The sequence below is a fragment of the Mustela erminea genome, chromosome 6, assembly GCF_009829155.1.
Source record: "Mustela erminea isolate mMusErm1 chromosome 6, mMusErm1.Pri, whole genome shotgun sequence".
Lineage (NCBI taxonomy): Eukaryota > Metazoa > Chordata > Mammalia > Carnivora > Mustelidae > Mustela > Mustela erminea.
The window spans coordinates 126,961,571-126,974,009 of record NC_045619.1 but is presented as its reverse complement, the minus strand read 5'-3'; the positions used below and the strand labels follow the sequence as shown (position 1 = coordinate 126,974,009).

The 12,439-nt window shown below is 36.4% G+C and overlaps 1 protein-coding gene across 1 annotated transcript in view; it reads left to right on the top strand.

Moving 5' to 3' along the window:
• C6H10orf67 (chromosome 6 C10orf67 homolog) overlaps positions 1 to 12,439 on the top strand; it is a 146,880-nt gene that overhangs the window by 76,596 nt on the left and 57,845 nt on the right. The window contains exons 9-10 of the mRNA XM_032349620.1: positions 11,523 to 11,582; positions 12,226 to 12,405. Of these exons, the coding sequence (XP_032205511.1) occupies positions 11,523 to 11,582; positions 12,226 to 12,405 (240 nt within the window). The remainder of the gene's footprint in view (positions 1 to 11,522; positions 11,583 to 12,225; positions 12,406 to 12,439) is intronic.

The window sequence follows — 12,439 nt, the reverse complement described above, 5'->3', positions numbered from 1 at the left end:
CAGAAGAGCAAAATAAACCCAAATCAACCAGAAAGGAAGGGAATAATAACAATTATAGCAGAAATAAATGGAATCGAAAATAGGAAAACAACAGAGGAAATCAACAAAAATCTGTCTTTTGAAAATAAAACAATAAAATTGATAAACCTCTAGCATGACTAATAAATATGGAAAGAGATGGGTAAAACATACAAATCTCCAACTTTAAGAATAAAATAAGATATCACTATAGAACTTGTCATCTTTAAAAGAATAATGGATTCTTTGGAAAATTGGAAAGGATGAAATTGGAAAGGACGGATACCCAACTTTTGTATCGACATAGACAGGACTGGAGGAGATTATGCTGAGTGAAATAAGTCAAGCAGAGAGAGTCATTTATCATATGGTTTCACTTACTTGTGGAGCATAAGGAATAACAAAGGAGACATTGGGTGAAGGAGAAAAGTGAGTTGGGGGAAATCAGAGGGGGAAAGGAACCATGAGAGACTGTGGACTCTGAGGAACAAGCTGAGGGTTTTGGAGGGGAAAGGGGAGAGGGCTGGGAGGGCCTGATGGTGGGTATTATGAAGGAGGGCACGTATTGCATGGACCCCTGAGTGTAGTGCATAAACAATCTTGGAACACTGAAAAAATAAAATTAAAAGAAAAAGAAAAAAGAATAATTGGGAAAACTACAAACAACTTTATGCTCATGAATTTCACAACTCAAAAAAAAAAAAATGGAGCAATTCCTCAAAAACCAGTAACTACCAAAATTCAATCAAGATGAAATAGATCATCTTAAAAGTCATAAAACCATAAAAAATGAATTTGTAATTTATAAGCTCCTGAAAAATGAATTTGCAGAATGTCTGGATAGTTTCACTAGAGAATCTTACCAGACATTAAAGAATTAACACCAGTTTTACACAATATATTTCAGAAAATTAGAAGAGGCACAATCACTTTCCAGTGCATTATATGAGGCTAGTATTACCATGATACCAAAACCGTACAAAGACAGAAGGCAAAAAAGAAAACTAGAGCAATATCCTGCATAAATTTAGGTGCAAAAATGCTCAAAAAATATTAACAAATTGAGACCTGCTATGTATAAAAATTATATATTATGACCAACTGGGATTTATTCATGATATGAAAATCTAGTTCAACTTTTGAAAATAAATCAATAAAATTCATAAGAACACGCTAATAAAGACAAGCACAGAATCATATCAATTAATGGAGAAAAACCATTTGAAAAAAATCCAACACCCATTCATGAAAAAAAACTCAGCAATCTAGGAAAGGAAAGGAACTTCCTCAAATTGATGGAAAGCATGTGCCAAAAAAAATTCTTTATCCTACATCAGACTCGAAAGACTGAATATTTTCCTTCTAAAAATCAACTGCCTTTCTGTGTGTGAGGGATGAACATATGAAAACAAAACCTAAAAGTACAGTGTGATTTGTGCTTGCTCCAAAGGAAACATAAATAGATATAAAGTTTACCAAACATGTTTAGGTTCTTTATGTTGGTAATTATAAAATGCTAATGAAAGAAATCAAAGACTCAAATAAATGACATACTGTGTTCGTGGATTGGACAACCCAACGTAGTACAGATGTCAGTTCTCCCCCAAATTGAGCTCTAGTTTAATGCATTCTATCAAAATCCCAGCTAAGTTTTTTTGCTGACATAAACAGTTTTATTCTAAAGATAAAGCCCTAGAATACCTAAAATGATCTTGAAAAAGAAGAATAAATTATAAGGATTCATTTTATCTGATATTAAGTTTTCTTATATAGCTATAGTAATCAAGGATGGTATTTGTAGAGGTCTAGACCCATGAATGGAACAGAACAGTGAACCCAGAAGTAGATCCACACAAATATGTTCAACTGATTTTTTTCCACATAAATGTAGAAGCAGTCTACTGGTGGAGGGATAGCCTTTTTCAACATTTGATGGAGGAGTAATTGGACATCTGTAGCCTCCAAAAATGGACCTCATGTAAACATTGTATCTACCACAAAGAAGAACTCAAAATGGATCATAGACTTAAATGAAAAATATAAAACTATAAACATTGGGGGGCAAAACGAAGAGAAAAATCTTTGGGATCTAAAGTTGAGCAAAGAGTTCTTAGTCTTGATACCAAAAGCACAACTCATAGAAGGAAAGATTGATAGCTTGGACTCTGTCCTATATTAATATACACAGGCTGCTATGACAAAATAATATAAATCATGTGGCTTAAGCAACAAGCATTTATTTCTCTCAGTTCTGGAGGCTGGGAAGTTCAAGATCAAGAGGCCAGCAGATTTAAACTGTTTAGTGAGAGCCTGCTTCCTGGATTACGGACAGACATTTCTCCCAGTATACTCGCTTGACTTTTCTTCAGTGGTACATGTAAAGTGTTCAGTAGGTGGGGAAGGAGGGGGTGACCGAGAGAGCAAGAGTTAGAGCCGTCTAGCTCACTGTCTCCCTCTTCTTATAAGGGGATCAATCCCACCATGAGGGTGTAATACTCTTATGATCTAATCTAAATTTAATTACTTCCCCCAGGCTCCACTTTCTAATACCTTCACATTGAGGATTCCTCATATGAATTTTGCAGGGACACAAAGATTCAGTCCATAAGACACCTCATCAAAATTAAAAGCTTTTCTCCATGAAAGCACCATGAAGCAGGTGAAAGACAAGCTACAGACTTAGAGAAAAGATTTGCAAACCACATATCTCACAAAAGACTAACCACCAAGGTAAATAAAGACCTCTCAAAACTCAACAATAGAAAAAAAAATCCGACTAGAAAAAGAGCAAAGGACATGACCAGACATTTTATTGAAGAGGCACATAAGAAAATGTTCAATATTATGAACCATAGGGGAAATACAAAATATAACCACTCTGACATATCACTATAGACCTATCAGACAGTTTTTAAAATTTTTAAAAAGTGGTGACAACACTAAAACCTGGCAAGATGGAGAGGAACTGGATAACTAGGAAAGCAGTTTGATGGTTTCTTTAAAAACTAACCATGCAATTACAATATAACCCAGCAATTGCACTCTTAGGCATTTTCCCAGAGAAATCAAAACACAAACCAAAAACCTGCACCCAAATGTTCAAAATAGCTTTATTCACAATAGTCAAAACCAGAAAGCAACCTATGTATCCTTAAACGTGTGGAGGGTTAAACTGTGGGGTACCCATACTCAGAATACTGTTGAGCAACAAAAAGGAATGAACTAATGGTACAGCACCTACTTGGGACGAATCTCAGAGGCATTATGCAGAATGAAAAAAGTGATTCCAAAAGGCTATACATCGTTTGATTCATTTCTAGAACACTCTTTTAAAAATTCCAGTATATTTAAATAGAGTGTTACAGGTGTACAATACAGTTATATAACACTTTTGAGAGGATAACATTTTAGAAATGGAGAACAAATTAGTGGTTGCCAGGGTTGGGGATGAGGAGAGGGGCACAGTAAGGGCACAGTAAGGGAGGTGGGGTGTTACAAAAGGGCAGCAGATCAGGGCAAAGATGCTATATGTTCACTGTGGTGGTGGACAGACAGTCCTACACAACTGCTATGACTGACACATACAAATGCATACTTGGGAAATCTCAGTAAGATTGATGGGTTGTATCAATGTCCATATCCTGGTCGTGATAGTGCACTACAGTTTTGTAAGATGTTAACATTAGGGAAAGAAGGTAAAGAGTATTATACAATCTTGCTGCATTCTCGTGTTCATTGCATGAGAATCTAAGTATTTCAAAGTAAAATTCCATTTTAAAATTGAGGTTTTTTTTTTTAAGATTTTTACTTATTTATTTGACAGAGAGAAATCTCAAGTAGATGGAGAGGCAGGCAGAGAGAAAGAGAGGGAAGCAGGCTCCCTGCTGAGCAGAAAGCCTGATGCGGAACTCCATCCCAGGACCCTGAGATCATGACCTGAGCCGAAGGCAGCAGCTTAACCCACTGAGCAACCCAGGCGCCCCCAAAAATTGAGGGTTTTTTAAAAAAATTATTATTACTAGTGAGAAAGCGCAGAGAAACTAGGTAACTAGAGAGGTTCTTCAAAACTAAACATACATTACAGAAATTGTGTCTTGGATGCCAGTCTTTTGCCAGATATATGTTTTTAAATATTTTCTCCCCAGTTATGGCTTTTCTGTCCATTTGCTTAACAGTATGTTTTGGTGGGGAAATATTTTTTTTTCTTAAAGTCTAATTTATCAGTTATTTTCCTTTATGGATATTGTTTTATGTATGGTTAGAAACCTTGCCAACCCTGAAGTCAAGAAGATATTCTTGTATGTTTTCTTCTTAAAAAAAAAACAAAAACAAAAACAACAAACCAAGACACCTCATCTTTAGATGTATGATCTATGTATATTTTTACAGATGTATTTATTTATTTGAGACAGAGAAAAAGAGAGAGAGCAAGTGTGGGGAGGGGCAGAGAGAGAGGGAAAGAGACTCCTCAAGCCGACTCCCACTGAGCATGGAGCCAGAGGCAGGACTCCATCCCTGGACCCTGAGATCATGACCTGAGCCTAAATCAAGAGCCAGCACCTTAACCAACTGAGCCACCCAGGCACCCCAGGTGTATGAACTATATTAAATCAATTTTTGTGGAAGGTGTGGCATAAGGGTCAAATTTCATACTTTTTCCCAGTTAGATATCCACTTGTTCCAGCAATATTTATTGAAAACTTTTTTCCTCCATCGGATTGATTGCTCTGGAAACTTTGTTGAAAATTAGCCAGATATATTCTGGGGCTCTCTATTCTGTTGTAATGATTTGTTGATCCTTAAGCTAGTACTACACTATGTTACACTATGTTAATTTCTGTGGCTTTATAATAGGTCTTGAAAACAAGTAACAGTAAGTCCTCTGCCTTTGTTCTTTTTCAGTCATTTCAAAAATTCTAAATTCCCTGTATTTTCGTACCCATTTTAGAAAAAACTTGTCCACTTAAAAAAAAAAAGTGTGTCTTATGATTAGGATTCTGGTATATATTTACAGATAAATTCAAGGAGAATTACAAGCAGAAGGGATGTGGGGTTTAATTCTAGGACCCCAAGATCATGACATATGAACATCTACTAAGACTGAATTATCCTACCCACGAGCATAGTACACATCTCTGTTGAGGTTTTTCTTTGTTTTTGTTACCAGTATGTTGTCCTCTTCCATGTATATGTTTTTGCACATCTTTTGTTAAATTTATTCCCAAGTATTTAATCATTTTTTGAAAGATATTATTTATTTATTCATTTGACAGATAGAGATCACAAGTAGGCAGAGAGGCCGGCAGAAAGAGAGGAGGAAGCAGGCTCCCTCTGAGCAGACAGCCCAACACGGGGCTCAATCCCAGGACGCCGGGATCATGACCCAAACCAAAGGCAGAGACCCCAACCCACTGAGCCACCCAGGGACCCGTATTTGATCATTTTTGCTGCTATTTGAAATAGAGCTGGTTTTAGGTTTTATTTCCAATTGTTTGGTACTGGTATATAAAAATACAATCGATTTTATAATTTTTTAAAATTAGCCAATTAGGGATGCCTGCATGGCTCAGTCAGTTAAGCATCTGGCTCTAGATCTCAGCTAAGGTCTTGATCTCAGGGTTATGAGTTCAAGCCCTGTGCTGGGCTCCATGTTGGGCTTGGAGCCTACTTAAGAAAAAAATCAGGTAATTAACTTGGATTCAAACTGCAAGCTCTGTCTCACATGCAATAACTTTGTATTCTCCAACCTTGTTAGATTCACTTAATAGTTTCAATAATAATTTCATAAATTTCTTCAAATGTAAACAATCTGTAGATTATTGTTATGTAAACAATCAGGTCTTCTGTAAATAGAGACAGTTTTACTTTGTTTCTGATATTTGGACCTCATTTCTTTTTAGTGCTTTTTTTTTTAGGATTTTATTTATCTGAGAGAGAGAAAGAGTATGAGTTGTGGGGAGGGGCAGAGAAAGAGGGACAAGCAGAAGGGATGTGGGGTTTAATTCTAGGACCCCGGGATCATGGCCCAAGCCAAAGGCAGACGCTTAACTGATCTAGCCATCCAGATGCCCTCTTTAATGTTTTATAACTATGTTTAGGACTTGCAATATAGTGTTATGTAACAGTAGTGAGAAGAAGCATTCTTGCCTCTTTCCTAGACTTAGAGGGGGCAAACTTTAGTATGTCATCATTAAGTATGATTTGGCTCTAAGTTTCTCATGGCAGTCATCTGTCAGGTTGAGGAAGTTTCCTTTTATTCCTAGTTTTCTGAGAGCGTCTTTCATGAACGGCTGTTGAATTTTGTCAAATGCTTTTTTTCCGCAGCTATTGAAATGACAATATTTTTTCCTCTTTATCCTGTAATCTGGTGAAATACTTTGGTTTGTGAATGTTGAAGCAGTTTTGCATTCTTGAGATAAAACCCTCTTTGTTATGACCTTTCCTACATTTTATACAGTGCTGCATTCAATTTGTTAGTAGTATGTTGAGGACTTTTGAATCTACGTTCATAAGGGACATTGATCTCTAAATGTTCTTTCTTTGGGTATATATCTGTTTTTTGGGTTTTGGTGTTATGCTGGCTTCATAAAATGACTTGAGAAATATGTCTTCTCCATCTTCTGAAAACAATTTTAGTGGTGTTAGTAAAAAGATTTCTGTTATTTCTTTCGTAAATGTTTGAAGACTTCACCATTGAAACTCTCTGAGCCTAGAGTTTTCTTTATGCAAAAGTTTTTTTAAAGATTTTATTTATTTATTTGACAAACAGAGATCACAAGTAGGCAGAGAGGCAGGCGGGGGGTGGGGGAGGAAGCAGGCTCCCTGCTGAGCAGAGAGCCTGATGCAGGGCTTGATCCCAGGACCCTGAGACCATGACCTGAGCTGAAGGCAGAGGCTCTAACCCACTGAGTCACTCAGGTGCCCCTATGCAAAAGTTTTTGATAGTGGATTTATTTTCTTTAATAGCTATAGAGCTATTCACATTTTCTATGTCATTTTGTTTTGTTGTATTATTCAATCTATCCATTTAATCGTGTATTTGTTGGTATGAGGTTATAACATTCTCATATTATCCCTCTAATATCTATAGGATCTGAAATAATGAATACTCTTTTATTCCTGATATTAGTAAATTATGTTCTTGATCAGTCTAGTTGGGTTTTGTTTTGTTTTGTTTTAAAGATTTTATTTATTTATTTGACAGACAGAGATCGCAAGTAGGCAGAGAGGCAGACACAGAGAGAGGAGGAAGCAGGCTCCCTACTGAGCAGAGAGCCCGATGTGGGGCTCGATTCCAGGACCCCAGAATCATGACCTGAGCCGAAGGCAGAGGCTTAACCCACTGAGCCACGCAGGTGCCCCTCTAGTTGGGATTTTGCTGATTTTTGCAAGAAATCGTTTTGGCTCTATTTTCTCTATTTTTTTTTCTTTTTTATTTCATTGATATCTGCCCTGATTTTTGTCCTTTTCCCCCCTTTATTTACTTTTGCTTACTTTGCTCTTTCTCTCTCTCTCTCTCTCTCTTTTTTTTTTAACCTTCTTAGGGTGGAACTTGAGGTCATTTATCTCAAGCCTTTCATTATTTTTAATTGAGCATTTAAAACTATTAATCTCCCTCTGAGCAGCATCCTACACATTTTGGTATCCTGGTATTTCATTCAGTTTGGTATATTTTCTGATTTCCCCTGTGATTTAGAAATGTGTTGTTTAATTTATAAATATTAGTGATTTTCCTAGATGTATTTTTGTTATTGATTTGTAGTTTACTTCCATTGTGATCAGAGAACATCCTCTGTAGGATTTAAATTTTTATAAATTTTTTAGCAGTTATTGTATGACTAAACAGCATATAGTCCATCATGGGACCATACTATGTCTACTTGAAAATAATTTATAATCTGAAGTTCATGCAGTTGTTATTAATTAGATCAAGGTGGTAATAGTATTTTTTAGGTCATCTATGTCTTTGACTTTTTTGTTTATTTCTTTCAATCCCTGACAGAGGGGTATTATTTGTCTCTCTATATAATTTTGCCAATTTTTACTTTATGTGTTTTATCTTTTTTTTTTAAGATTTTATTTATTTATTTGACAGAAATCACAAGTAGGCAGAGAGGCAGGCAGAGAGGTGGGGCGGGGGGAGCAGGCTCCTTGCTGAGCAGAGAGCCTAATGTGGGGCTCGATCCCAGGGCCCTGAGATCATGACCTGAGCCAAAGGCGGAGCCTTTAACCCACTGAGCCATCCAGGTGCCCCCACACCCATGTGTTTTAAAGCTCTGTTAATAGATGCATTTGCATTTATAAGTATTATGTCTTCCCATGAATTGACCCTTTAATCATTATAAAATGTCCCTCTTTATCTCTAGTAATTCTGATCCCGAAATGTGCTATACATGTTATGTATAAATGTAGCACCTCCAATCTTCTTATGTTTGCATTGCATTTTTTTCTAATACATGTATTTTCAACCTCTCTGTATATTTATACTTAAAGTGCTTATGTTATAGACAGTGAATAACTGGGTCTTGCTGTTTTATACATTCTTCCTATTTCTGCATTTTATCTAGTCTGTTCACTTTATCAACACTCAGTGTTATTATCGATAGGGTTAGATTTAGGTCTGCCATTTTTTAATTTGTTTTCTATATGTCCCCTCTGGGTTTTTCATTGTTCTTTCCTCTATTCTCTCTCTCTCTCTTTTTTTTTTTTTTTGGCTGTCCTTTTACTATATTTTAGAATTCCAATATATTTTATTATCTTTTAAAAAAGATTTTATTTATTTATTTGAGAGAGAGTGAGAGAGAGAGAAGGAGCAGGGGGAGGAGTGGAAGAAGAGGGAGAAGCAGACTCCCACTGAGCAGGGAGCCTGATCTGGGGCTTGATCCCAGGACTCTGGGATCATGACCTGAGCCAAAGGCAGATGCTCACTGAATAAGCCACCCAGGTACCCCCAATTTATTTATCATTATTTTGGCTTCTTGTCTATATTTTCATGGTTGCTCTAGCAATTATAATTTATATCCTTAACTTTTTGTAGTTAATTTTGGCAGTTTCACTTGAAATATAGAAACATTAAAATATATATGTTTTTTATATAGATTTATTTCTTCATTCTTCAAATTAAAGTTGTTTTATTTACATCAATATTACATTTTTTGCTTTAAGCATTTATATGTATTTGAAAGAAATTAAGACAATATAGTCTTACATCTTGACCATTTCTGATGCTCTAAATTCCTTCCTAAAGTTGGGAAGTTCTCCCTGGGATCATTTTTCTTCAGTCTGAGTAGCTTCCTTTAATGTTTCTTGTAGGTCAGAACTGCTAGGGATGCAACCCTTCTGTTTTTTCTTTATCTGAGAGTAGCTTTCAGATACTTCAATCTTGAAAATTATTATTCTGTCGGTACAGAATTCCGAGTTAACAGTGTTTGTTTTTCTTTTATTCTTACAGCACTTTTCAGAGACCTCATTCCACTATTTTTGAGCTACCATCTCAACATCAGTCTGTGTTAATAGTCTTTTTGCACAAGAATAGATCAGCAACATAAAATTGTATTTTGAGTATTTTTGGATTTTACAGGCATTATGAACATTGTGTGTTATTTCTTAAAAATCAGCCAATTAAGGATGCCTGGGTGGCTCAGTTGGTTAAGCATCTGGCTCTGGAACTCAGGGTCATGAGTTCAAGCCCTGCATTGGGCTCTATGTTGGACATGGAGCCGACTTAAAAAAAAAAAATCAGGTAATTAATTTGGATTCAGACTGCAAGCCCTGCCTCCCATGCAGTGGATGGCAGCTCAAATCTTAATTCAATCTTTGAGCTTTATTTTCACGGGCAAGCATGATTTAGCCATCTGCCAGAGATTTGGGCAAAATTTGCACACAAAGTTGGGGCTCTGCAGTCTGGCTTTCCTTGGGACTTCCTTGCCTTGGGACTTTCACTGGCAATGATTGCCCTGAACTGTGTCTTCAGCAACCCTGAAAGGCTGCAGGTTTTCCATCATAGTTTTAGACAGGCTTGGCACTGCTATTAAGTTAAAAGCCATTGTCTTCAGTTAATTTTGTTTTACATAGATTTTTTCCGAAGTTTGTAGTTGTTATCGGTGGGAAGGTTGGTTTCATAGGAGCTACTCAACCGTGACCAGAAACATGACTCCCCTCAAATTATGACTTCATACAATAAATATTATGTCGCACACATACCCCCCAACACTTAAAATTATTCATTGGTGTTCCATTGCATTTAAAGTAAAATAGAAGCTTTGCACTTCTCCTTGATGTTAACAGACCCATCAGTTACTATCTCCCCAGTCCTCAAAATTCCATGAGGTGAGGCAGACCTGCTTTCTATTGAATTCTGCTCTATCTGTAGATGAGACGTATTTTTGAAAATAGTTATTCCAGTGAGATTAATGATTAGAGGTGTATCTCATCATTGTTTAATTGCATAAGATTAGCCGGAATTAGAATCCCTGGCATTAATTATAGATTCACGTGATAAAAAAAGCTTGATAATATTGAAGCATGCATTAATAATATATTTTTTGCTTCTTGCAACAAGATGGATGGACCTTAAGGAAATGATACAGAGTGAAGTGAGTCAGAGAAAGACAAATACCATATAATCTCACTTACATGTGGAATGTAAAAAAATGAAAACATGAACTTAGAGAGAATGAATTGGTGGTTTCCAAAGATAGGATGGGAAGTGGATGAAATGGGTGAAGCTGGTCAAAAGGTACAAATTTCCAGCTATAAAATAGATAAGTCACAGGAATGTAATGTACAACATGATGACCATAGTTAGTAATACCTTATTATACATTTGAAAGTTGCTAAGAGAGTAAATCTCCAAAGTTTCTATCACAAGAAAAAATTATAACTGTGTGGTAATGGAATATTAGCTAGATTCATTGTGGCCGTTATTTTATAGTATATACAAATTTTGAATTATTATGTTATAGACCTGAAACTAATATAATATTCTATATTGGGTATATCTCAATTATATATATATATATATATATATATATATATATATATATATATGATAAAAAGCCTTTTATGCCTGGAAACTAGAACTGATTCTTTAAATCAAAATTTCATCATTACATTATTGAATTCTGGATATTGAATTATCTGAAATTATTCTAAAACTTTTATAAGACCGGGTATTTATAGCTATCATAATAATACATGGAACAAATTATTACCATGAAAGCAAACAATCTATGTTTCTCTATAATCTCTATTATGCTTAAAGCAATGAACAAATGCTAATGACTTTGAACATTTACAGTTTTCTTTTTGTTAAGTGCCTTTTCTGGGTACAAATTACTTTTCTAATTCATATGCACCATTATAACTTATGTTCTCATAATAGTGTTAGCAGTTAAGTGGTTTACCATTCTACTCTTTAATTGCTCGAGGAAGTTTTATAGAAAATTCTTTTTTAATTAATCTTTGCAAATGATAACAAATGATATGCACCTTCAATTTCATAGATTAATAAACAGAAGGAGGACATGGAAGCGAGGAAGAAGTTGAGCAGTATAGGCGGCAAGGTTTGCATTTAAATTTAAATTCTTTTATCTTCTTTTATTCTGTGTGAGCCTTATTTTGACATCTGGGTTGAAGAAGGCATACATACTCTACTGAGAATTTTCACTTTCCAAGATCTGAGTTTGAAGGAGAACATGCTTTAAAGTGTGGATGGGAGCCCAGCAGCCTGATGGCTGAGCTCAATGAGAGGGGTATAAGCCAACAAGAACGCACACCTGGCTGAAGGAATGGGAAATGTGTCCTGGTACACGGAGCCATAGGTTCATGCCCTATCTCTTCAGATTCCTGTCCCTTCACTCCCACCTTCGATTCTCCTAGCTTTTTACAAATAGGATACAGACCTCAAGCTGTCCCATTACCCTACTCCTCAACACTCCTACCTTTCCAGGTGCTTCCAGAAAACACTGATCTGTTGGTACGTTTTTCTTGGTGCAGTGGCATCAGCGGGAGGACAGGAAAAACAGACCCAGCCTGCACACTGTATCAGGCCAAAAGGGAGTGTGGGACTGGGAAAAGGACCAGACCCATGCTCTTCGGGACTGAAAATTTCACCCTGCAATGCCAGTTCATGGGAGGAAAAGAAAGGGACACAAATCTGAAGAACGAAATGAGAATCAACCAAGCCATTTCTTTTTTGTGTGCCAGAGCCTGAAATTACTCAAGGGGAAAGAGACTTCCCTGTCTCCGTGGCCCTCACAGCCCAGGATTCCATCCAAAGCCAGAGCCGGTTCAAGACCACACTCACCCTCCATCAGTACATCAGTGACTATGAAGACCAAGAAAGTTAAGACTCCAAAGAAATCTGCAAAGGAAGAGCAACCTTCGGTAAGAACAGCTCCTGTGACCACACCTGCGTCCA